Below are 27,841 nucleotides of genomic sequence, written 5' to 3'. Positions count from 1 at the left end.
TCCTATGGAAGACCGCGCCTACCGGGGCGAGCCAATATGGCCGACCGGTGGCTTCAAAGCCACACAATAGACAATACATAGCATCAGCAATCCAGGGTTTATGTGCATAATTCATGTAGACGGACGGAGGTAGAGAAGAAGAGAGGATGAGAGAGAGCTGTCCGCACCATGTGAGATCTGACATTTGGATGAAATGATGCGGCGAGTAAATTGCGAATGATAGCTTGATAGAGCCAGTAGGGCTATAGTTTCAACATGGTAACAACGTAGTATATTGGGCTACATATGAATTTGACCATCGTGATACGAATCTATTGCAGTTGAGGAGGATGGGCTCGCAACTGGTACAGACTCTGCGTCAGGGGGTTTGGGCATCATTGACAGGAGGTTGGTACCATGACCCGGACCAGAACACATTCAATAACTCCTGTCACCTCTATTTGTGGATGTTCCTTCTTATGTTGCCACTATCACTACATTTGGTGAGTATAAATTCAATCGAAGGCCCAGATCTTGTGTTGGTTTATAAGGTTTAGTGCGCCGCATCACTAAGCGCCCTTTTCATTGACAAACACGGTTCTCTTGGAGCAACATTCCGTTCTAATCTTTTATTTACAGTGATATGTTTTATCCTCAGCACTGAAACATTTCCGCCTATTTATTAATTGTATTGGCAGAAAATGGAATGGTCGCATTTTTCTCTGCATGCCGTTGGCTAGTATGTAGCACAGTGATGGAACGCATGGCTGCCACAGTGATGAAAAAGCAGAAAAGTCCAGGCATTGTAACGCTGACTGTAGGTAGCCTACACAGCGTTCACAAAGACAAACGGCAGCACACCTCACCTTCTCTCCCTTTTGGATGTGATAGTATAGCCTACAGCACGCACTCACCTGCATTTGATCAATTTATTTTAGTGGCTAGTAGTCCTACGTCATTAATGATGCTGTTTGGGTTTGGTTTAATTTGGTCAAGATAGCCTATAAAAAATACATTCCGGCACCAAATGTTGTGGTTGTGGTCTCTTTAATGTGTCACTTTATTTCTATCGTAATGGAATTGAATGTATTTTAATTTCAAGAATTCTATGCTATTTCTTGTACAGAATAGGCCTACTATGTTTCAGAATATGACCTATTGTCTGGTTAAATAAAGGGAGTTTCATTTAATATTAATTTAAGAAAAAACCCATAACGCTTGTTTCAGAGTTTATCTATAAATAACTTGATAAAAAAAGGTCAAACGACATACAGTATGAGCTACTCTGAAGACCAAAAGCCTTCTGATTATTTGTGCAGATGCTAAAGTGATGAAGGACTGTCATTCTTATGTAATGGTGTAATATTGTCCCACCACTAACCCATTTCAAGGAGATTAGTTTTGTCCTCTATTTCAAGTTCTTATTTTATTCCCTATACCACAGAATGTGATATTGTGTCACTTCATAAGGGCCTGAATTTCCATACGCTTGATTTCTCAGAAAATAGATATCGATATATGTTTTTATACAAATAATATAGAAATAGCTCTTGTCAATTAATTGTTTTTGGTTGATATATTACTTGACAATAAAATAGGCTGTAATTTTAAATGATAATTTGTTCTTAATTGACTTGCCTAGTTAAATAAAGGTTAAATAAAATACAAATTGAATACAATGTTATTGTGTGATTCTGAATTTTTTGGGCTTGGTCCTCAGGGTTTGATGACAAGGAGCTAAACACAAAACATATGACATCCCTTAGGCTGACAGTTCCTCTGAATTATAGATCAGAGCAAGTCACAAGCCCACAGTTTTACTGTTCATAATTTCATGTAGGCCTATAGCATACCTGTGTTTCAACATAATGAACACCATGGCTATTGCACATATTTGTTTCTATTGACAGGTTGGTTGATTCCTCTGATGACTCACTCATCTCAGTATGTAGCTGAGGGGCCACATGACTACATTATATGGTCGGAGCATTGACTTTTCATTCAGATCATCCTCAGACAATAGTTTTTCTTTCAGTGTCGCTCTTGGCTGTTTGAGCATAATATTGCAGCCCCAAATAGCTGCTTTGGCGTTGTGCTTCAGACTTAATTTGAGACTAGTTATCATATTATTGAGGAAAGGTTGGGATGCACTATGTGATGAAGAAGATTGTCATTTTTTATTGGAATATTATTTTATTGTCAGGATATGTGTTTTGAGATATTGAGGGAGTTTGTGTGTTCTATCCTCAGGCTCTTCCGCCCACCACCATGGCACTTAGTATATACTGCACCTCAGTCACCATCTTCTTCATCACGATAAAGATGGTCAACTATCGCCTTCATGTGATGTTTGATAAAGGTGACGTTGTGCCCCCAAGCAGTCTCTCTGATGTCATCCAAGGTGCAGAGAATAAAAGCAATAAAAGCAACGCGTCAGATTCATGTCTTGCAGCTAAATTAAGGTGAGCCTGTTTATAAAAACAAAATGTATAATAAATATAATCCAAAGTATACAGTCCATTCAGGGTGGCAGGGTAGCCTAGTGGTTAGAGCATTGGACTAGTAATCGAAAGGTTGCAAGTTCAAATCCCCGAGCTGACAAGGTATCTGTCGTTCTGCCCCTGAACAGGCAGTTAACCCACTGTTCCTAGGCCGTCATTGAAAATAAGAATTTGTTCTTAACTGACTTGCCTAGTAAAATTAAAGTATTCAGACCCCTTGACACATTTTGTTACATTACAGCTTTGTTCTAAATTTGATTAAATTATGTTTTTCCACATCAATCTACACACGATACGCCATAGTGACGAAGTGAAAACAGGTTTTTAGAATTTTTTGCAAATATATTAAAAATAAAAAACAGAAATACCATATTTACATAAGTATTCAGACTCCTTGCTATGTGACACAAAATTGAGCTCAGGTGCATCCTGTTTCCATTGATCATCCTTGAGATGTCTCTACAACTTGATTGGATTCCACCTGTGGTAAATTCAATTGATTGGACATGATTTGGAAAGGCACACACCTGTCTATATAAGGTCCCACAGTTGACAATGAGTGTCGGAGCAAAAACCAAGCCATGAGGTTGAAGGAATTGTCTGTAGAGTTCCGAGACAGGATTGTGTCGAGGCACAGATCTGGGGAAGGGTACCAAACATTTCTGCAGCATTGAAGGTCCACAAGAACACAGTGGCCTCCGTCATTCTTAAATGGAAGAAGTTTGGAACCACCAAGACACTTCCTAGAGCTGGCCGTCCGGCCAAACTGCAATCGGGGAGAAGGTCCTTGGTCAGGGATGTGACCAAGAACCGGATGGTCACTGACTGAGATCCAGAGTTCCTCTGTGGAGATGAGTGAACCTTCCAGAAGGACAACCCTCTCTGCAGCACTCCCCCAATCAGGCCTTTATGGTAGAGTGGCCTTACGGAAGCCACGCCTCAGTAAAGGCACATGACAGCCCGCTTGGAGTTTGCCAAAAGGCACCTAATGGACTCTCAGACCATGAGAAACAAGATTCTCTGGTCTGATGAAATCAAGATTGAACTCTTTGGCCTGAATGCCAAGCGTCATGTCTGGAGGAAACCTGGCACCTTCCCAACGGTGAAGCATGGTGGTGGTACCATCATCATGCTGTGGGGAAGGTTTTCAGCGGCAGGGACTGAGAGACTAGTCAGCATCGGAGCAAAGATGAACGGAGCAAAGACCTATCCTTGATGAAAACTTGCTCCAGAGTGCTCAGGACCTCAGACTGAGGTGAAAGTTCACCTTCCAACAGGACAACAACCCTAAGCACACAGCCAAGACAACGCAGGAGTAGTTTCGGGACAAGTCTCTGAATGTCCTTGAGTGGCCCAGCAAGATCTTGGACTTGAACCTTATCGAACATCTCTGGAGAGACTTGAAATTAGCTGTGCAGCGATGCTCCCCATCCAACCTGACAGAGCTTGAGAGGATCTGTAGAGAAGAATGGGAGAAACTCCCCAAATTCTGGTGTGCCAAGCTTGTAGCGTCATACGCAAGATGACTCAAGTCTGTAATCGCTGCCAAAGGTGCTTCAACAAAGTACTGAGTAAAGGGTCTGAATACTTAAATGTGATATTTGAGTTGTTTTTTGAAATATACATTTACAAAAAAAAATAGTTTTTGCTTTGTAGATTGATGAGGGAAAAAAACAGTTCAATACATTTTAGAATAAGGCTGTAACGCAACAAAATGTGGAAAAATTCAAGGGGTCTGAGTACTTTCCAAATGCACAATAGAATGTCTCTTATGGGTAGTGCTTTTGTCTTGAAAAACATGATGTCATCCTTTGATAAATGAACTACCACAGATGGCCACATACTCTACATCTTTCCAAATAGGAAAAGCAGCACGGTTCCTGACAGTGTTGCCATGACAATGTTGACGAGAAACAGGCCGAGTCCAGTCATCCAGGTTACAGTGAAACAGACAGAAACGGACCCTGGGTTGATTGGTGTGGTTAGTGTACTATTATAACTACCCTCGAGCTCCATTCTACTACTATATTATATTATGGAATAGACATTTTTGAGTTAAAGCTAAGATGTGAATGAGCACTGCCCCCCCCCCCTTCATCATCATCCATATTTCTTGCCCTTACAGGAGTGCCCAAAATCAGAAGACTTAAAGAATACTGAAGGTACTGTACTCTCCTATAATTTTAACACTGGTCTGATTCCCCCCTATAGTGGGAAATGGGTTTTCTATTTACAAATCTCACTGTGAGAATAACATGCTCTTCCTGGAATGCATTGTGTGGATGTAGTGATAAAATGATAATACTACTCATTATGCTAGCCCAGCACATTATTGCTTCAAATATGCTCAGATAAGCATGTTGTCAGCTTCCAATAAATATTCTCACATAATGTTGGATTTGCAAAGTGTTGCTGAGAAGATCTATATTCTTTATTGTTAGTTAAGAGCAGAAATTGTAAAGACTGAGATGTTTTTTCTTATTTTTTCATTTATGAGCCATTCTAAATTCCGGTCAATATGCTCTTTGTAACATTAATGTATCTGTTGCAGCCCAGAGTGACAGTATCCCCAAGGAGAAACAACCCAGAGTGAGCCTACAGCCTGAGCAAGAGCTCTCCCCAGAGGACCTGTCTAGCCCCAACCCTGACCAGGCTGCCCCTCTCCTGCTGGGGGAGCAGAAGCATGTGGCTGATAGGGAGATTGCTGATGAGGGACTGCCCTCTTCCAAGGGGAGTGATGAAGAAAGCACAGACGAGACAAAGCAGGAGAAACAGCTCCAACAGGACCCCAACAACAACTCTCTAGAGGTCATTCAGGAGCGTGATGACCCCCTCCCACCTCCTCCTCAGAATGACCAGCCAGAGGAGACATACTGCTCAGATGAGATTGCTGTTGTCTTTGTGGACAACTCTGGCCCATCAGCCCGCCTGGATGAGAACGACATGGTCAAGATCATCATCACCATGAGCTGTGATGCCCAGACGGCTGCGGAGCTGGAGGAGTCAGTCAAACAGAGCATCCTGGAGTCTGCCCAGGCACAGATGGGCATCGACCCCCATGGAGGGGCTGCTGGCGACTGCCTCATCAAAATCCCAGTTATCACCTTTGACTCACCTGAGGATGATGAACGGAGTGGTGCAGAGAGTGAAGGGGAACCCTTATCTGAGGCTGACTCTGCTGAGCTGCAGACCCCAAGCCCAGATGGCCAGATCACCAAAGAGTTGATGAGCGCTGACTCTGCCGCTCTGGACTGCCGGGACTTAGAGTACAACGAGGCAGACCTGGAACACCCCAGCCCCCAGTTGACCACAGCCGACAACAGCTCCTCTGGCATCGATGTCCACTCCCACCCTGACGAGAACGACCCTCCGGACCTCAATGTGGATGCAGATGGCTTCCTGCGAATCCCGTCTATGTTCAGGAAGTACGGCCCAGGGGGCAGGACACACGTGCGAGGCCTGAGCATGGACAGCGGGAAGGATGCAGTCCTCATTGCTGACAGATCACAGAATAAACAGACCACCATGACCTCATCCAAGTCAGACCTGGAGGCCAAGGAGGGCCAGATCCCCAACGAGTCCAACTTTGTGGAGTTTGTGTCGCTGCTGGAGTCCATCAACAGCACCAGGGGAGCCAATGGCATTGAAAACCCACCAGAGGAGGTGACACATGAGGAGGACAGAGCCATGGAGGAAGGTGAGTCCAGGCATATGTAGGTTGTCAGATAATAATTATATACATGTAGACAGGTAAGACTTTAGGAGATAAGTTATTGTCTCTGTTGTGCAAATAGCTGTGTTTTACTCATTCTTTATTGGTAAAATTGAAAACGAGTGTTGCTTTTGCAGAGGATGTCACTGCAAAAATTGAGGATAACACAGAGACAGAGAGCCAGCAGGAGCGGCCAAACCCTCCCAATACTCTGGCCACAACAGGCACCCTCCACACCATCCCCGAAACACGGATCCCCATTGTGTCTCCAGACAGGTAAACCTTTTCAAATGTCTCTTAGATATAAAAGGTCATCATCACAATTTACTTTATTTTGTTATTTGATCTGATCTTTATTGTAAATGAATGCATTTTTTTATATAATCGTTGTATAGTTTGTCCTCTACTCTCAGTCCCCAGACAGACCGGGATAAAGACCCAGACTACGACTCCCTGCCCTCCCAAACATCTCAGTCAGAGAGCTCGATGCTCCAGGTCATATGCAGACCAGAGGCCACCAACAAGGAGGACGCCTATACTTTTCATACAGTCCACAGTAAGTGCAAAATATTATTGTGTGGCATCAATTCACTGAAGTCTACAAACTGGTTACAAACCCTGGATAATGTCGTAGTGAACTGACCCTTCGATAATCTCCGCCCTAGAATTTTGGCCAACCAATCGCAGCACTTCAATGGATATCAACTGTCGATACATCGGAGAAGCATCTGTTTAAATCGCTTGAAAACTGAAATAAATGTTTAAATGGCTAAATAATTGAATAGTATCTTGCTACTGTGATTCTTGAAATGCAAAGCTTGTTGTAGTATTTTTTTAAATGTGAAATTATACTTTTGTTTAGTTCAGCTGGTTAGCTAGCTCTAAGTCACATTGACCACCAAAAGTTGCTAACACTAGCTAGCCACTTAATATAACCTGTTTTTCTCAAAATGTATGTTAGCTAGCTAACTCCCGTCTGCTGTCAACATCAGGAAATGATTTGAGAGCACTAGTTAGCTCCAAAAGTGGTTATAGCTTTGACTGCTTGCTGACAGTGAATTCAGAGCCAGTCAGTGGCAAGCTACACTACAAACTTAATTTTACCAGGTTCCCGTGAAGCAATTGTAATGACAGTCCACCACAACATAACCAAGAGTTTCCTGATTAGCAAGGGGTAGTCTGTTTTTAATTTAATTGTCTATTAGAAACACAGTTTTAGAATATTGTGAGTGGATTTGTTTATTAGAAACACAGTTTGAGATCATTGTGAGCGGATTTCGGGCAGTGGTTCAATGGGAAATTGGGCTTCCCGGGAAAATGTTGGCAGAGGTTGCAACAGTAACCAAGGGTGAATTGTCTGTGCTATTATTGCCCAACTATTGTATAACATACTGTATGTATAACACTTACGTCATATCAGGTAGGTGTTTTAAATGTGAGGTTCTGTCTGCTCTCTATTCCAGGAGACAGACCTCGTAAACTGTATGCTGAGAGAGCCCTAAACCTACCCCTCGGAGCTGAACTTATCACAGGCAACATGTGGTACTATAACCTCAATTATTTCATATGTAATATTTGTATGAAGTTTTTGTTGTGTTCTATTTATATTTGACAATGTTTAATTTTAGTTGTTTTTAAAACGTCATGGGCTTTTACATGTGAACCTTGTCGTGTACCCAGTGATCTCCTGTCAACTTCCTCCAACTCGGAGTGCCAGGACGGGCTGGCGGGTGGACATACAGACTGCCCCTTCCAGCGCCGCATCATCCCTTCACACAGGCTTCGACCTCGGAGAACTCACCCTGAAATCTTCCAGGTGACTACACCCCCCCCCCCCCCCCACCTCAACCCCTTTCCCCCATCCCTTTTCCCCCACCACCCATTCCTCCCCTCCTTCCCTCACCCAAAATCTTCCAAGTCACTACACCCCGCCCCTCCACTCTTTCATCTCCTCTCTCCTCTCCCTTCCACTCCACCCATAAACCCCTATCCATCCCAGATAGTGGACGCAGGCAACCAAGGCCAAGCGGTGCTCCGACTCAGCACTGCAAATCAGAGTGCTGGCCATTACTCAAACTATAGTGACTCTGTGAGCAGAACAGAAACTGCCTGCCTGGCTCGGACATCACATAGCACATCGTTCCTCTCAGCGCTAAATTCACAATGTATGGTTCATAACACACACACACCACACACAAACACACACAGGAAATACACTGGGTGAAATGTACTGATGATTATTACTTAACTGATCTAAACATTATCTGTGTCATGACAGCGTGTAGTCAGTTGTTATGAGTTGAAACTAACAGTCATGACGGTTTAAGACATCTATTATGTCAGTGTAATGTAACCCTTATGACTAAGGGTTCAATTAAAGTGATATTGAGATTTATTTTACACTACAACCTGCATTCCACCTCTGACAGGAGGAGGACTCGATTGATGAATCATCAGAGACCTCCACACAGGAAAAGCCTTCTCGTAAGCTGTACTACAAGCTCAAGCTTTTTCCTGGGAAGTGGGTAAACATCTTGTATGACCGGCTCGCCTTGTTGGCGCTATTGGACAGGTAAGAGAAAAAGCTCCCATTCTATCTTTCCTTTTCCATTTCTCAGCGATTGATCAACTAGTTAACAGAGACTCGACTTTGACCTTTGCTCTCTCTCCTCAGGAACCAGGATGTGGTGGAGAACATAGCAGTTGTGTTGCTGGCCTTCCTGGTGGCCTTCCTGGGATTCATCCTGCTCAACCATGGCTGCTTCAAAGACATCTGGGTTTTCCAGTTCTGCGTGGTCATAGCTAGCTGCCAGTACTCATTGTTAAAGGTAAGGAAGGTATCTATTTTGTAACAAAGGATAAGGCTTAATCAACCGTACAACTGTTGCTGATCTGTGTTGACATAATTCAGATCAGTGATAGGATACCAGATCTGTGATAATACTGTGCCATTTTCAATGCTCCACCACATACTCCACTGTAACAATGGAATTAAGCTTTAGCTAAGTACTTTTTATCGGACACATTGCTGATGGAAACGCATTTCTCTGTCAGTCATTGACTGTATATCAGTTAATCACGTTAATAACACTTTGAACAAATTGTTTGTATTACAGAGTGTCCAACCTGATGCAGCCTCGCCGACACATGTGAGTCTGTATGGAACATATTCTAAAGGCATACTGTGAAGATACAAGTAACTGCCAAAATAATGGAAACACTTGATTAAATGAGGGATACGAAGTATATTGAAAGCAGTTGCTTCCACACAGGTGTGGTTCCTGAGTGAATTAAGCCATTAACATCCCTTCATGCTTAGGGCCATGTAGAAAAATGCTGGGCAGGCCATTATTTTAGCTACTGTGGCTATGCCCCCATAGGATGACAACGCCCCCATCCACAGGACACGAGTGGCCACTGAATGGTTTGATGAGCATGAAAACGATGTAAGCCACCAGATCTCAACCCAATTGAACACTTATGGGAGATTCTGGAGCGGTGCCTGAGACTGTTTTTTTTTCACCACCATCAACAAAACATAAAATTATGGAATTTCTCGCTGAAGAATGGTGTCGCATCCATCCAACAGAGTTCGAGACACCTGTAGATTCATTGAAGCTGTTCTGTTGGCCAAACGCTCTATTGAGACACTTTATGTTGGTGTTTCCTTTATTTAGGCAATTACCTTTACATTTTCACTGGTTGTTTAGTATTTACATTTTTTCCAAACTAGATTGTTCAAGGCTTTCTCTGCTTCATTTCACTCCCCTCTTGATGTTTTCCAGGGACACAATCAGATTGTTGCCTACAGCCGGGCTGCTTATTTCTGTATTTTCTGTGGCCTTATTTGGATTCTGGAACAGATGTTAAGAAGGAAGGACCTGCCTGTGTCCACTGTATATGGCATCACCATAGTATTAGCAGATGCTCTCAAATTCCTGAGAGACATTTTAGTGGGTAAGTCACGTACCATAAATCATTTCTTGTACCTTTTTTCAGTCAATTCCATTAAACAATTTTAGATTATGTTTTATTTTGACATTCTAAAAAACGTATAGTTTTAAAGTCCTGTCTGTTCTATATTCGACAGGCATCACTTACTGCTTTCCTATCACATTTCTCGTTGGCCTGTTCCCACAAATCAACACCTTTATGATTTACCTGCTCGAACAAATAGACATTCATTTCTTTGGTGGAACAGGTGAGTAGCACTCTCTTTTCTGTTTCGCTTGACCTTCATAATTATGAACTGAATGCATACTGTACCACCATAAACTTAACCCTTAACCTGATTCCTGTGTTTCCACTTCCTTTGTCAGCTGCAACTGGACTCCACTCAGCAGTGTACAGCATATTCCGTAGTCTGACAGCATTGTCTTTGCTGTACGGTTTCTGTTTTGGAGCTCTGAAGGTAGGAATGAATTCATTATTGAGTAAAGATGTGTGTATGATTACATGAAGGATATGTTTTGCACTGCGATGGAACAGTTTGTTGCTGCAGAGGCAGTTTAGTCGAGCATGAAATGGTACAATAATCAATATTTCTATTCTGTTCTAAAGGAGCCCTGGGATGAACAGCATACCCCAGCCTTGTTCTCTGGGTTCTGTGGCTTGCTGGTGGTTCTCTCCTATCATCTGAGTGGGCAGAGCAGTGATCCGACTGTGCTGATGTAAGCCGCCTGCTTTTCTGCTCCTATTGTTATGCCTGCTAACATGCTGACTGTATGAGAGTTGTTAGTGCTAAGGCTAAGATATTCTCCTATTTGTTTTGTGCACATACAGGTCTCTGATCAAGTCCAAACTGATGCCCACTCTTGTGGACAGTGAGGAAGAGGGTGAAGACTCAGAAGACATCAAGGATCCTCTTCCAGAGAAGCTCATGAATTCAGTGGTAAGTCAGAGACTTGCATTGTTTTCTCCACCTCCACTCAACTGCTGTCCTCTGTTTTTGTTTCAGGACAAAAGTTTGACTTTAACACATTATTATATTCCGCAATTGTGATATTGTATGATTTGCTTTTGCATTTGCAGAAGGAGATTCTTCTTTCGGATCTTGTGGTCTGCTCCATTGCCTACATTTTAACTTTTGCTATTACTTCAAGCACTGTCTTCCTGTCCCTAAAGGTGGGTAACCTACATCCAAACACTATCCATAAACGATGTGTCATAAATGTTGTTTGTGTCATAAAGCAATGTTGTCTCATCAGTAAATAATTACTGTGGTGTAAATGTTATCTGATCGGTTCAGTATTCAGTCAACCCCCTTTTCTCTCCATCTCGCTCTCTCTCCTTTCTCTCCATCTCTCTCCCTTTATATCCCTTTCTCTCCATCTCTCTCCATCTCTCTCCCTTTATATCCCTTTTTATCCATCTCTCCCTCTCTATCCCCTTTTCTCTCTCCCTCCCGCTATATCCCTTTCTCTCTATATATATATTTCTCTCTCTCTTCCTCTCTCTCTCTCTCTCTCTCTCTCTCTCTCTCTCTCTCTCTCTCCTTTTCTCTTCTTTTCTCTCCACAGCCCTTTGTGACCATAGTACTGTATGCGCTGGCAGGGACAGTGGGCTTTGTCACCCACTATCTCGTACCCCAGTTACGGAAGCACCACCCTTGGCTCTGGATCTCTCACCCAGTGCTAAAGAGCAATGAGTACTCCCAGTTTGAGCCCAGAGGTCAGTCCTGCCTTTATTGATAAACAAAAAAAAAATTCTGACACAATGCAGTTTTTCCTACTATAGACCTTTTGCATCTGACTCTCTGGTACAAATTTGATGAAAGACTACATTTAATAGCCTATAGTTCTATACACGTGTGGGTTCAGTTAGTTGGGGAAGACCTATCTCCTGTGCTTTCATCTATACGGATTTGTCAAGTACTGCAAAAGTAAGAAACAGCTCTTGTGTGTGGTGATTAAAGTTGATTTCATTTTCCAGATGATGCTCAGTTGATGTGGTTTGAGCGTCTGTACGTGGGCCTGCTGTGTTTTGAGAAATACGTGGTTTACCCAGCCATCATTCTGAGTGCGCTCACCAATGATGGATTCTCACTCAGTCACCGTAAGAAGCTAGGCATCCAGTAAGTACCTTTCTCCTAAAGATTTTAATAAAAAACACATACTCCCTCCTTTCCCTGAACCAAGACCCAGACCTGGGTCAAATGCCAAAGTATTTGAAAGTATTTGATGTGCGCTTGGTGTAATTTAGGGTTTGTACTTTTGGAACTATTCCAGTGGTTCCATTGTACCAAGCTAACTAAATCAAGCACATGCCAAGTACTGGACTTATGTATTGCAGGTTGACGTTTATTGTCATGAGTCTTGCTTGCCCTGGAAGCAGAACTGATCGGTTTCCACTAGATAGGCCAACTGCAAAGTCAAAATTGTCGATATCATAAAAATTAATGAAAACAAAAATGTGCTTTTTGGTCATAATTTAAGGTTAGGGTTATACATTAGGGTTAGCAGTGTGATTCAGGTTAGGGTTAAGTTTAAAATCAGATTTTATGACTTTGGTCACTAGCTAGCACAACCACAATCTGCAGAGCTGCCTTCAGTACATGAGTCATCTCAATAAATGCCAACCTGTGTATGTATTTGACCCAGGTCTTCTAAGAACCATTTTCAGTCTGTATAACATTCAGTTTGGAATGTCAAGTTAATCTCTTTGTAGGTAGACATTATGAAATACTTTAAACTTGCCTCTGTCTAGCTTACGTAATTACCTTAAGATGTCAACATAAATCTTAATGTACAGGTAACTGCCAAAATAACGGAAACACTTGAGTAAATGAGCATTACAAAGTATATTAAAATGAGGTGCTTCCACACAGGTGTTGTTAATTAAGCAATGAGTTAATTAAGCAATTAATATCCCATGATGTATAAAATGCTAGGCGGGCCATTATTTTAGGAATCAAAAGGAAAAGGCGCAACACTCGCTCACCATTACATTTTTATGTTTTATTTAAGCAAGGTTAAAAGATGAACGTTTTAGCCTTCATCTGAATAATCATCAGGATTATTCTGATGAAGGCCGAAACATGAAATTTTTAACCTTGCTTAAATAAAACATAAAAATGTAATGGTGAGCGAGTGTTGCGCCTTTTCCTTTTCTATGATAAAAAAAAATATTGGTTGCACCTCGACTGACGTCGGTTGGTTGAGCGTCCTCCACTTCTTTCCACAGGTATTATTTTGGCTACTGTGGTTATGCCACCATAGGAAGATAATGCCTGCATCCACAGGGCACGAGTGGTCACTGAATGGTTTGATGAGCATGAAAATGATTGAAACCATATGCTGTGGCTGTCTAAATCACCAGATTTTAACCCAATTGAACACTTATAGGAGATTCTGGAGCTGCGCCTGAGACAGCATTTTCCAGCACCATCAACAAAAAAGCTGGTTATGGTATTTCTCATGGAAGAATGGTGGCGTATCCCTGCAATATAGTTCCAGACACTTGTAGAATCTATGCCGAAGTGCATTGAAGTTGTTCTGGTGGCCCAACACTCTATTCAGACACTTTATGATGTTTCCTTTATTTTGGCAGTTACATGTAGCAGCTGGGGAAACCTTATCCAGAAACACAGTTCTTCATAGGTTTATAAAGTCTCCACCACTCCCTTCTGTGCTTCTTGGAGGTGGAACAAAACCATTAGCACCTTAATCAACCACATAAATATCACTTTCAACCCAGTCTGAATTATGTACATGTACTAACTAGTAGACAGTCAGTCACTTTGATGTCATCATCTGAACCTGGTCATCATGACAACAGTCACTTTGCATGTCAATTCCCTTGCTAGGGAAGAAAGTGTGATGTATACACAATATTCGCTAGTATTGGTGCATTTGTCTCCCCTGCTCCCCTCCCACTCAATGTCACCCCTCTGCTTTGCTCCGCTGTGTCACGCCTGTACACCTGAGTCGCTCAGGTCTCTGTGTCTCGCTCCAGCTGTGATGTCTTGTTGATGACAGTTGCTGGGATGAAGCTCCTCCGCGCCTCCTTTTGCAATCCCAGCTTCCAGTTCGTCACTCTCATCTTCACTATCGTCTTCTTCGAGTTCGACTGCAGCAGGGCCTCAGAGACCTTTCTGCTGGACTTCTTTATCATGTCCATTGTCTTCCACAAGGTCAGTCTGCGACGTGACCGGAGACTGGTACACACACTCCCAATGACAGACGTCTCACTACAATAAGATAGGAAAGGAATACAACTCACTATGAGTGCGGTCCCCAACCTCCCTACAGTTGATTAACAAACATACAGTTTTCTTCTGGGTCTATATGAAGCAGCAAACACCTGCCAGCTGCTCTGTATGTAGAGTGGCCTTTCTACTTTTGATTATATTGGATTTATTTTTAGGATCTGGTCTAAAAATAACTGGCTTTGCTGTCTGTCAGTGACTCACAGCAGGTCTTTGTTCCTCGACAGCTCAGTGATCTGCTTCACAAGCTCCACTTCATCATGGTCTATATCGCACCGTGGCAGATTGCATGGGGCAGCGCCTTCCACGCATTCGCTCAGCCCTTCGCTGTGCCTCGTATCCTTTGGTTTTCACGTGTAGGAACTACACAAGCTTCCGCATATGTTTTGACGTTGCTCTGACTGAAACTGTAATGTAACTGTGAATTTGACAGAAGATATGTGAGTATGGTAAACCTGTTGTTTCCAATTGAATTGATACCTGGTGGATTTTCCGTTGTTGTGGTGGTTCTCCTTCATGATGCAGCTCAGATTCAGCCATGTTGCTGCTGCAAACGTTTGTGACGACTCTGTTCTACACTCCTCTCAGCCCCTTCCTGGGCAGTGCCATCTTCGTCACCTCCTACCCACGGCCCGTCAAGTTCTGGGAGAGGAACTACAAGTAATGGCTTTTCACCGCATGAGATAAAGCACCATGAAATATGCATGCACACCTTAAAGCACCACAGTGTGTCGGCCGCACCCCAGGGCATTCAGCCTTAGAGATGGGACATGGGAAAGTCCATTATGAATAAAGAAGGTGACAAGGGACGTCCGACTCAATTTGAGTCTATGACCAAACCATTGAGTTAGGTCGCTGTCAATAATTTTTCATCTGGTGAAAGTTCATTGTTAGTCACTCACCTCTGTTTCATCTGTTTTTATCAATGTGCTCAGAAAATATGCAAGTGGTGAATTATATGGCCTCCTAGAGCCCCTGTTGACATCCATATAGGGACATTTCTTTCTCAGAGATGATGTCATGCACTCAGCTGACTGAGCCAAGTTTTAATGCTATCCTGGATCCTTGGGATCCTTTTACCCTAACCACTACACTTACCCTAACCTTAACCCTTACCTTAACCATTTAAAATTTAAACTTCAAGGGGGTAGGGACGTCCCAAGGATTCTGGATAGCAAGGACCCTGAGCTAAGTGTTCTAGTCTAGGGGTATACAAGCAGAGTATAGAGACCACTAAAGATGATGGATAAAAGCAGTCTTACTCAGGACGTTTACCACTGAAAAGAATGGTCACAGTTCTGGTCTGCTTAAGGGATGTCTCTCCCATTGTGATAGCAACTAGGTCTGGTCTGCTTAGTTCATTGACTGTATATGAACCAGAAAAAAGGATTGAGTGAGATGTCTCGCTTCCTTTTCCGTCTCTAACATTACTCCAGTCACTGAGTTATTGATGAGGATATATGTAATTAATTTAACACAGAAAATGTCCTAAAAATAAACCAGAATTAGACCATGTTTAGCTTATTTCAATGAATGTACTGTCTCCCTAATCTATGGTTTTGTACCATTTTGCAGCACCAAACGCATTGACAACTCTAATAGCAGACTGGTATCTCAGGTTGATAAAGAGACAGGTAACCTATTGAGTTTATTGAATAAATATCAACATGTTTTTTCCCCTAATTAATGTTAAAATAATCATCTGAATTAGAACTTCTCAACTCTACAAGGATCTTCTCATGGTTAATACGTTGGTTTGTTGGTCATGTCAATCAGTGTATTTTACATAAGCCTTTATTCCCCCAGGATGCGACGACAACAACCTGAACTCCATCTTCTATGAGTATCTGACGCGCTCTCTGCAGCACTCTCTGTGTGGTGACCTGATGCTGGGCCGCTGGGGAAACTACAGCTCTGGAGACTGCTTCATCCTGGCCTCTGACTACCTCAACGCCTTTGTTCACCTCATCGAGATCGGCAATGGCCTGGTCACCTTCCAGCTCCGAGGCCTGGAGTTCAGAGGTCAGATACTGACTAATATACAGCAACACAGTGAGGAGCACTATACCACACCCAGAACCATATACATCTATATACACATAGATACTCTGTTTCTCTGATAACACTACTGATATGGGAAATATCTTCACTGTGTTGAATGTTACATGTTTGATATGTTTCATTTCATTCTGAAGTTATTCCAATTTTATCTGAAATTGTTTTCTAATAATCCTAAACCTTACATCTCGACCACAGATATCACCATTAACATGATGGTCTGTGCTCCTTCTCCTCCTCCCCAGGTACATACTGCCAGCAGAGGGAGGTAGAGGCCATCACTGAGGGGGTGGAGGAGGATGATGCCTGTTGCTGCTGTGAGCCGGGCCACCTGCCCCACGTTTTGTCCTGCAACGCGGCCTTTAACCTGCGATGGCTGGCCTGGGAGGTCACCACCACCAAGTACCTGCTGGAGGGCTACAGCATCAGCGAGAACAATGCTGCCATCATGCTGCAGGTGTACGACCTGCGCAAACTGCTCATCACCTACTATCTGAAGGTTGTAGACCTTTTTACTTCTTATGGAAATGTAACAGACAATAACGTTTTTTGAATTTGAATTGAACCTATGATCTAAGCAGTATTTTAAACTGGGTGGTTTGAGCCCTGAATGTTGATTGGCTGAAAGCCGTAGTATGTCACAACGTATACCACGGGTATGACACAAATGACTTGTTTACAGTTCTAATTAGGTTGGTAACCAGATTATAATAGCAATAAGGCACCTCAGGGGTTTGTGGTATATCGCCAATATACCACGGCTAATGGCCTGTGTTGCGTCGTGGATATGAACAGCCCTTAGTTGTGGGTTATTGACTATATGCCACTCCCCCTCAGGCCTTATTGCTCAATTATATATATATTTTTTTTTTACTTTCAGCATCTTTGTAATTCATTACCGGTTTTATTTCATAAGCAGTTAAATACATTTCATCCCATAGTAAGTCTGAGCTTGGTCTTATGCAGGCAAAAGGGAGTAGACCATAAAATCATCAATCTTCTGTTATTATTCCCTCTTGTTTCACCTCTAGAGCATAATCTACTACCTGATCCACTCCCTGAAGCTACAGACGTGGATCAAGGATTCCTCTATCACGGAGGCTCTGGTGTCCTACACCAAGTGGCACCACATAGAGAGAGACCCGGCCGTGTTCAGCGTTAAGATAGACGAGGACTACGTCCACTGCCTCCAGGGCGTCACCAGGGCCAGCTTCTGCAACGTCTATCTGGAGTGGATCCAGTACTGTGCCAACAAAATGGAGGAGGTAAGTAGAGATGTGATATTGCAATGAACAGTACAATCATGCACGTAGTCAGGAAAAACTCCAGGCCCTAGTCTAGATCATTTTTCCTGATCAGGTCATGTGGTCAAGAAAAACTTCAGGGCCTTATTATGACATGCAGTATGACCCCATGTTGTACAGTTTGGTTTCCTTGCTGCTGGTCATTTCAGTGGATGTGAACAATGAGAACCTTTGACCTTTGTGCTTTGCCAGCCTGTGGACTGTGACGAGGACTCCCCTCTGGTCACTCTGTGCTATGCCTTGTCTGTGCTGGGCAGGAGATCCTTGGGGACTGCATCTCACAACATGTCCAACAGGTAAACCTTCCATAGCTGTCAAACATTCATTCCTTTCGTGTTAAATATGGGATTTATTACCCTCCAGGCATGGACGGTAAAAACACATCAATCTACACTAAGCTGTAGTTCCATTGAGATTCAGCCTCTACTCATGGACGGTAAAAACACATCAATCTACACTAAGCTGTAGTTCCATTGAGATTCCAAAAGGGGGCAGCTATGGCTCTCGTGTGGTCAGGTGCCACAAAGAGGGACCTCGGTAAATTACAATTGACAAAAGTCAGAAGTTTACATACAGTGCCTTGCGAAAGTATTCGACTTCAAACATAAAGATATAAAACTATTTTTTTGTGAAGAATCAACAAGTGGGACACAATCATAAAGTGGAACGACATTTATTGGATATTTCAAACTTTTTTAACAAATCAAAAACTGAAAAATTGGGCGTGCAAAATTATTCAGCCCCTTTACTTTCAGTGCAGCAAACTCTCTTCAGAAGTTCAGTGAGGATCTCTGAATGATCCAATGTTGACCTAAATGACTAATGATGATAAATACAACCCACCTGTGTGTAATCAAGTCTCCGTATAAATGCACCTGCACTGTGATAGTTAAAAGCGCAGAGAGCATAATGAAGAACAAGGAACACACCAGGCAGGTCCGAGATACTGTTGTGAAGTTACCAGTTTAAAGCCGGATTTGGATACAAAAATATTTCCCAAGCTTTAAACATCCCAAGGAGCACTGTGCAAGCGATAATATTGAAATGGAAGGAGTATCAGACCACTGCAAATCTACCAAGACCTAGCCGTCCCTCTAAACTTTCAGCTCATACAAGGAGAATACTGATCAGAGATGCAACCAAGAGGCCCATGATCACTCTGGATGAACTGCAGAAATCTACAGCTGAGGTGGGAGACTCTGTCCATAGGACAACAATCAGTCGTATATTGCACAAATCTGGCCTTTATGGAAATTGATGGGTCAAATTGATGGGAAGATGGATGGAGCCAAATACAGGACCATTCTGGAAGAAAACCTGATAGAGTCTGCAAAAGACCTGCGACTGGGACGGAGATTTGTCTTCCAACAAGACAATGATCCAAAACATAAAGCAAAATCTACAATGGAATGGTTCAAAAATAAACATATCCAGGTGTTAGAATGGCCAAGTCAAAGTCCAGACCTGAATCCAATCGAGAATCTGTGGAAAGAACTGAAAACTGCTGTTCACAAATGCTCTCCATCCAACCTCACTGAGCTCGAGCTGTTTTGCAAGGAGGAATGGGAAAAAAATTCAGTCTCTCGATGTGCAAAACTGATAGAGCCATACCCCAAGCGACTTACAGCTGTAATCGCAGCAAAAGATGGCGCTACAAAGTATTAACTTAAGGGGGCTGAATAAATGTGGCAAAAGGTCGCAAAGTTCAAGGGGGGCGAATACTTTCGCAAGGCACTGTACACCTTTGCCAAATACATATAAACTCAGTTTTTCACAATTCTTGACATTTCATCCTTGTAAAAATTCCCTGTCTTAGGTCAGTTAGGATCACCGCTTTATTTTAAGAATGTGAAATGTCAGAATAATAGAAGAGAATGATTTATTTCAGCTTTTATTTTTTTCATCAAATTCCCAGTGGGTCAGAAGTTTACATACACTCAATTAGTATTTGGTAGCATTGCCTTTAAATTGTTTAACTTGGGTCAAACGTTTTGGGTAGCCTTCCACAATAAGTTGGGTGAATTTTGGCCCATTCCTCCTGACAGAGCTGATGTAACCGAGTCAGGTTTGTAGGCCTTCTTGCTCGCCCACGCTTTTTCAGTTCTGCCCACAAATTTTCTATAGGACTGAGGTCAGAGCTTTGTAATGGCCACTCCAATACCTTGATATAGATACTTTTGTACCTGTTTTCTCCAGCGTCTTCACAAGGTTCTTAGCTGTTGTTCTGGGATTGATTTGCACTTTTCGCACCAAAGTACGTTCATCTCTAGGAGACAGAACGCGTCTCCTTCCTGAGCGGTATGACGGCTGAGTTGTTCCATGGTGCTTGCGTACTATTGTTTGTACAGATGAACGTGGTACCTTCAGGCATTTGGAAATTGCTCCCAAGGATGAATCAGACTTGTGGAGGCCTACAATTATTTTTCTGAGGTCTTGGATGATTTCTTTTGATTTTCCCATGATGTCAAGCAATGAGGCACTGAGTTTGAAGGTAGGCCTTGAAATACATACACAGGTACACCTCCAATTGACTCAAATTATGTCCATTAGCCTATCAGAAGCTTCTAAAGCCATGACATCATTTTCTGGAATTTTCCAAGCTGTTTAAAGGCAGTCAACTTAGCGTACGTAAACTTCTGACTCACTGGAATTGTGATACAGTGAATTATAAGTGAAATAATAAATTGGAAAAATGACAATTGTTGGAAAAATGACTTGTGTCATGCACAAAGTAGATGTCCTAACCGACTTGCCAAACCTATAGTTTGTTACCAAGAAAATTGTAGAGTTGTTGAAAAACGAGTTTTAATGACTCCAACCTAAGTGTATGTAAACTTCCAACTTCAACTGTACAAATACACTGTAGTATCACAGTGGTACGCAAGTCTCTTTAAACTCTAACCCTCTGTTTGTTGTAATGTGTTTGCTGTAATGTGATTAAAAAAGACAATGCTCCCTTTCTCTGTCTCTCTAACTCAGTTTGGAGTCCTTCTTGTATGGGTTCAACACTCTGTTCAAAGGAGACTTCCGTATCGCCACTAAAGATGAGTGGGTGTTCACGGATATGGATCTGCTGCAGAAAGTGGTGGCCCCAGGTGTGAGGATGAGTCTCAAGCTCCATCAGGTATTCACAATAGCCTATCTTGAAGACAATAACATTTGCTCTCTTGTTCCCTTATTGAAGTAGAATGTGTAGATGACTGTACATTTAACCTTAAACTCTTCCTGTGCATTCTGTACATGTATCTATTAACCATGGTATCTTGCTGTACAGTGCCTTGAGAAAGTATTCACACCCCTTTACTTTTTCTAAATGTTGAGTTAAACTGAATTTAAAATGGATTAAATGGCCTACACATAATACCCCATAATGTCAACATGGAATTATGTTTTTACAAATGTCTACAAATTAATTAAAAATGAAAAGCGTAAATGTCTCGAGTCAATAAGTATTCAACTCCTTTGTTATGGCAAGCCTAAATATGTTCAGGAGTAAAAATGTGCTTAGCAAGGCACATAATAAGTTGCATGGACTGTGTGCACTAATAGTGTTAAACAGGATTTTTTTTTAATGACTACCTCATCTCTGGACCCCACACATACAATGGTCTGTAAGGTCCCTCAGTTGAGCAGTGAATTTCAAACACAGATTCAACCACAAAGACCAAAGAGATTTTCCAATACCTCGCAAAGAAGGGTACCTATTTGTAGATTATTAAAAAATATATATTTATATATCCCTTTGAGCATGGTGAAGTTATTAATTACACTTTGGATGGTGAATCAATACACCCAGTCACTACAAAGATACAGGCGTCCTCCCTAACTCAGTTGCCAGAGAGGAAGGAAACCGCTCAGGGATTTCATGATGAGTGAATAGAAAATTGTTAGAGTTTAATGGCTGCGATAGGAGAACACTGAGGATTGATCAACAACATTGTAGTTACTCCACAATACTAACCCAAATGTAAAGAAGGAAGCCTGTACAGAATAAAAATATTCCAAAACATGCATCCTGTTTGTCCTAAATACAAACTGTTATGTTTTTGGCAAATCTAGTACAACATACAGTATTACTGAGTACCTTTTTTTTCAAGCATAGTGTGGCTGCATCATGTTATGGGTATTCTGGTAATCGTTAAAGACTGGGGAGTTTTTCAGGATAAAAAAGACGGAATGGCGCTAAGCACCAAATCTACACTGGAGTTTCTTACCAAGAAGACAGTAAATGTTAGTTTTTACTTAAATCTACTTGAAAATCTAAGACCTGAACATGGTTGTCTAGCAATGATCAACAACCAATATGACAAAGATTGAAGAATTTAGAAAATAATAATGGGCAAATGTTGCCCAATCCATGTGTGGAAAGCTCTTAGAGACTTACTCGCAGCTGTAATCCCTGCCAAAGGTAATTCTAACGTCTATTAAAATATATATATATATATATTTAACCAGGCAAGTCAGTAAAGAACAAATTCTTATTTACAATGACGGCCTACCCCGGACGACGCTGGGCCAATTGTGTGCCACCCTATCACAGCCAGATGTGATGCAGCCTGGATTCGAAACCAGGTACTGCATTGATGCCTCTTGCATTGAGATGCAGTGTCTTAGACCACTGCGCCACTCTATTGACTCAGGGGGTTGAATACTTATATATCTAATTCATTTTTCAGATATATATTTTTTTATACAAATGTTTGAATTTTCTTCCACTTTAACATTATAGAATATTTTGTGTATATTCTTGACAAAAACATTAAATCCATTTATATCCCACTTTGTAACACAACAAAATGTGGAAAAAGTCTAGGGTTGTGAATACTTTCTGAAGGCACTTTACAGTAGAGCTGCAAAGATTGATTTATTTAGGCCAGGATGCAATCAAAAGCGCATTGTCGATAAGTGCACTGACTGCACTTTGCTTTTAAAGGTTATTTACCCTTGAGCTGACATCTGCAGCGTTTACTGTGAATGTGATTCCCGCAAATGTCAAGAGAAATTGCCTTTAAAAGGAGCAATTCACGGGTAAAAGCAGCGGATGTCGGCTCCAGTGCAAATTGCGCTATAAAAGTTTTCGACAATGCTCTGTTAATTGAATCCTGTCCTTTAAGTGGTTCAGTAAATCCCTGAAATAAAGCTTTTACTTATGGCGGTTCTACTTACTGCTCTGTTCCTTGGTTGTTCTCAGGACCACTTCACATGTCTGGAGGAGACCGAGGAGCCAGCCATCTTGTACGAGGCCATTAGTAACTACAAGACCAGTCTGGTGATCTGCCATGAAAGCGACCCAGCCTGGAGGAAGGCGGTTCTGTCCAGCCGGGACACTCTTCTCACACTGAGACACATGGTGGATGACGGCACGGACGAGTACAAGATCATCATGCTCTACAAACGCCACCTCAGCTTCAAGGTCATTAAGGTGGGTGTGGGATGAATGGTGTAGGGTGTAGATGCCCCTAGACACTGATCTTGGGTTAGTTTTGCATTTTCCCCACCAATGGTTAAAAAACTTCACCCCAGATTGGAATGAACAGTTGTGCTGAACTCATGATGAATTCCAAGCCCCTATTCTGTAGCCACTTCTGTAGATCAGTGAGGAGTGTATAAAGTAAGCAATATGGCAGTTTTTCTACCAATCAATAGGCAAGATGAAGCTATTACAATATTGCTTACATCTATCCAGTCCTTTCAGATCTATAGAAATGCCTATGGTATTATAGTTCAAACTGGAATGATTCAGCATTGCTGTCTATTCAAGCTGTGTGAAGCTGTCTGGAACATGAGATGAAGTTACACTGATGTGCCTTCAAAAAGTATTCACACCCCTTGACTTTTTCCACATTTTATGGTGTTACAAAGTGGGATTCAAATGTATTTAATTGTAACTTCTTGTCAACAATCTACCCAAAATACTTTAATGTCAAAGTTTTAGAAAAATTATAAAATATGTATTACATTATTTTTTTTATTTTTTAAAGAAGAAAAAAATACTAGTATATCTTGATTAGATAAGTATTCAACCCCCTCAGTCAATACATGTTAGAATCACCTTTGACAGCAAATACACTTGTGAGCCTTTCTGGGTATGGCTCTAATAGCTTTCCACACCTGGTTGATTGGTTGATAATCATTGCTAGACAACCATTTTCAGGTCTTGACATAGGCTTTCAAGCAGATTTAAGTCAAAACTGTAACTCGGCCACTCAGGAACATTCACTCTTCTTGGTAAGCAACTCCAGTGTAGATTTGGCCTTGTGTTTTTGGTTATTGTCCTGCTGAAAGGTGAATTAATCTCCCAGTGTCTGGTGGAAAGCTTTTTTATCCTAAAAAACTCCTCAGTCCTTAATGATTTCAAGCATACACATAACATGATGCAGCTACCACTATGCTTGAAAATATGGAAAGTGGTACTCAGTAATGTGTTGTATTGGATTTGGCAAAAACATAACACTTTGTATTCAAGACAAAAGGAAATTGCTTTGCCAAATTTTTTGCAGTATTACTTTAGTGCCTTGTTGCAAACAGGATGCATGTTTTGGAATTTGTGTATTTTGTACAGGCTTCCTTCTTTTCACTCTGTCAATTTGGTTAGTATTGTGGATTAACTACAATGTTGTTGATCCATCTTCAGTGTTCTCCTATCACAGCCATTCAACTCTAACTGTTTTAAAGTCACCATTGGCCTCATGGTGAAATCCCTGAACGGTTTCTTTTCTCTCTGGCATCTGAGTCCTGTCTGTACCTTTGTTGTGACTGGGTGTATTGATACACCATCCAAAGTGTAATTAATAACTTCACCATGCTCAAAGGGATATTAAATGTCTACTTTTTCTATTATTACCCATCTACCAGTAAGTGCCCTTAAAAACCTCCCTGGTCTTTGTGGTGGAATCTGTATTTGAAATTTACTGCTCGACTGAGGGACCTTACAGATAATTGTATAAGTGGGGTACAGAGATCATGTTAAACTATTATTGAACACAGAGTGAGTCCATGCAACTTATTATGTAACTTGTTAGGCAAATGCTTACTCCTGAACATATTCAGGCTTGCCATAACAAAGGGGTTGAATACTTATTAACCTAAGACATTTCAGCTTTTCATTTTTAATTCATTTGTAAAAACATAATTCAACTTTGACATTATGGGGTATTGTGTGCCAGTGACAAAAACCTAAATTTAATCCATTTTAAATTCAGTCTGAAACACAAAATATAGAAAAGGTCAAGTGCTGTGAATATTTTCATAAGGCACTGTATATTAATAGAGTTTAGAGTGAGCAGTGTGGGGTAGACGAGTTGTTGGTTTGGTTAATGAAGTAAAGAAACGTTATCCAAATGGATCTGCCATATCCAATTGATTAAAATTGTGATTTAATCAGAGTAAAGAAATGGGGAATTGGACATGGTGTGTGATGTGTTTTCAGGTGTCAATAGTACCACCCTGATCCCTCTCTCTGCCATCGCCAGTAGATTGAAGTCATGATTTAATCATAGTATCGTAGTTGATAAAAATTGTGATTTAAATCAAAGAAGTATGGATTTGGAGTGTCATGTGAATTCAGATATCAGTAATAATCTTCATCCTCTCCTCTCTTCTAGATCAATAAGGAGTGTGTAAGGGGTCTGTGGGCCGGCCAGCAGCAGGAGCTGGTGTTCTTGCGCAACCGCAACCCAGAGCGAGGCAGCATCCAGAACTCCAAGCAGGCCCTGCGAAACATGATCAACTCGTCGTGCGACCAGCCACTGGGCTACCCCATGTACGTGTCCCCCCTCACCACCTCCTACATGGGCACCCACAAGCAGCTGAGGAGCATCTGGGGCGGCCCTCTCAGCCTGGACAGCATCAGGACCTGGCTCTTCTCCAAGTGGCTGCGGTGAGTGCTGGCTGCCAAGGGGAAACAGAAGGGTATCGTTTATCAGCCAGTCTGCTAGAGCTCTGCTCCCCTATGGATGGAATCCAATCAGGGACTTTTCTGCTGTGATAGCACCACTCTTTCCAAACCCTATAGGGCTAAAGTGCTGCGACATGTTTGGCTGCATCCAGAGAGATTGAAATAACTGACCATTAGCATCTTCTGTTAGGCTAATGGAACTTTTATGTTTAGAGTGTTTATTGGGTGGAGGCACAGCTGCACTGTGTAAGCTTTTTATAGGTCCATGCTTTCGATTGACATTATCAATCCAGATTCATTGCCCTTGAGTTAAACAACATTTTAATAGAGCTGTCGGACGGCATATAAAGGTAACATAGGGCTACTGTGTGTGTGTGTTGTGTTGCAGGGTGCGGAAGGATAACCTGACCAGTTGTAACAGTGGTGGGAACATGGAGGATGTGGACTGTGCAGGGGGCTCCTCTTCTCTGAGCCACAACCCAAACTCCATCACCTCCCAGAGCCTGAGTCTTTACCAGGCCAGGCCCAACAGGACCTCTCACGCCAATAGGCAGCACGCTGCAGGTTTGGCTCACCAGATTTTCTCTACTGGAGAACGTATGCTACGTATGCTCAACAAATGCAATATATGATACGTTTAAAGGGATGGTTCACCCAAGTTACTAATTTACATATTGGTTTCCTTACCATGAAAGCATTACACATCTAAGTAGAGTACATTGATGTGTCTTGCACAGCTATGTTCAGGGTTCTGCCATGTTAGGTTCTGACAGCCATGTTCAGGGTTCTGCCATGTTAGGTTCTGACAGCCATGTTCAGGGTTCTGCCATGTTAGGTTCTGACACTGACTGTGTCTTCTTGTCTTTATGTGTATCCATCCAGCCAGGAGAGAGTACCGGAGCCGCTCAGTGCAGCCCCAGAGTCAGCGGCCTCCAGTCACCAGCCAGTCAGGGCCCATCCTGGACAGCCAGCAGGTGTCAGCTTCTGCCAACGGCCTGGTGCAGCGCCTCTCCAATAGCCAGCTGTCCTTCAACACCTCCATCGCCTCCATCTTCTCCCAGGTGCCGCGGCTCTCCACGGCCGGGGGCCAACTGAGCTCCCAGCTCCAGGCTGCAGCCCACCACCGTTCAAGCCAGGTGTCCTCCTCCAGCTCCACCCTCAGCCTGCTGTTCGGCAAGAGGAGCTTCTCCAGTGGTCTGGTCATTTCCGGCTTGTCGGCGGCCGAGGGGGGCAACACCACGGACACGCAGTCGTCCAGCAGCGTCAACATCGCCATGGGTGGGCCCTCCTGCCGGTCCACTAGCCGAGCCACACAGGTAGAAGCTACAGCCCGATAACATATTTAGTAGCATTTATTAAGCTTAATTCAAGAGACTATATTAACGTTTAACTATGTTGTGGTTACCTATGTTAGCATTTAATGTCAACAGTTGGAGGACACTTATCAGATGTGTCAGAACCTTTAAATAAGTCAAATTCAAATGAAACTAAATTAGCTTTTTAGTTGGTACAATGCATCAGATTTCAGATTGTATTGAAATAATTCTGAATGAATTAAGAATTTTCTATCTTTTCTATGTTGCTCCCAGTGGACATCAGAGCCCTACGAGAGTATAGATGCATCCTACTCCAACACTCCCAATGGTGCGAAAGACAACAAGCCTTCAAGTGACAAAGGCTGCACACAGGTCGCAGATAAGAGCCAGGAGGACACAACAACTTCTGAAACCCACGAACTTCCAGAGCTAAAGACTATCTGAGACCACCAACACCTACCTCACTCCGCAGCATGTTCAGCCCCAGTGTTCTGAATGTAAACAACAATGCCTGTTGCTCGAGTGACAAAATAAACTTTTTTGTAAGAAAGACAACTCTTGCACCGTTCATGATCCTACACCGGAAGGGTTGTCTAAAGGGTTGTGAATTATGTGGTGTGTCAATAGTGTACTAAACTCATAAACACTTAACAAATTAAACACATTCAAAGGTTCAGTCGTGTTCAGGGTGTCGCTGGATCACTGGATTCATGTCATACTGTGGAGTAAATGTGAACAATAATCACAGATCACTTTAAGGATATATCTGGTGCATGAGATATGGGCACTTTCCATGGACTGATGTTCATTTTTCACAATGTGCTCAGTTTACCAATAAAAAACCTAACAAAAAGGTGCTTGAAACAAA

At 42.2% G+C, this 27,841-nt stretch overlaps 1 protein-coding gene across 4 annotated transcripts; it reads left to right on the top strand.

Moving 5' to 3' along the window:
* Positions 1-33: 33 nt before the first annotated feature.
* Positions 34-27,841, top strand: pcnx2 (pecanex 2). 4 transcript variants are annotated; one of them, XR_016489472.1, is made up of 34 exons: positions 34-482; positions 2,230-2,441; positions 4,344-4,461; positions 4,606-4,642; positions 5,032-6,177; positions 6,330-6,468; positions 6,606-6,748; positions 7,656-7,734; positions 7,873-8,008; positions 8,622-8,764; positions 8,867-9,020; positions 9,309-9,341; positions 9,978-10,149; positions 10,283-10,393; positions 10,512-10,603; positions 10,753-10,862; positions 10,975-11,083; positions 11,224-11,316; positions 11,712-11,862; positions 12,124-12,265; positions 14,169-14,323; positions 14,626-14,734; positions 14,929-15,058; positions 15,974-16,032; positions 16,205-16,420; positions 16,702-16,955; positions 17,488-17,721; positions 17,953-18,056; positions 20,740-20,884; positions 22,952-23,182; positions 25,365-25,639; positions 26,046-26,221; positions 26,540-26,973; positions 27,247-27,841. XR_016489472.1 is itself a non-coding variant. In XM_036956106.2 (34 exons), the coding sequence occupies exons 1-34, from the start codon at positions 330-332 to the stop codon at positions 27,415-27,417; spliced, it is 6,189 nt and encodes a 2,062-aa protein (XP_036812001.2). In that variant the 5' UTR covers positions 34-329; the 3' UTR covers positions 27,418-27,841. The 4 variants fall into 4 exon arrangements, 2 of the variants coding, with proteins under 2 accessions (XP_036812001.2, XP_036812000.2); XM_036956106.2 differs by having other exon boundaries at positions 14,146-14,323; XM_036956105.2 differs by having other exon boundaries at positions 6,588-6,748; positions 14,146-14,323.

This window comes from Oncorhynchus mykiss, chromosome 20 (assembly GCF_057628025.1).
Source record: "Oncorhynchus mykiss isolate SJ-2025 chromosome 20, ASM5762802v1, whole genome shotgun sequence".
Classification (NCBI taxonomy): Eukaryota; Metazoa; Chordata; class Actinopteri; order Salmoniformes; family Salmonidae; genus Oncorhynchus; species Oncorhynchus mykiss.
Note: the sequence above shows the minus strand (reverse complement) of the source record. Positions and strands in the feature narration are given on the sequence as shown.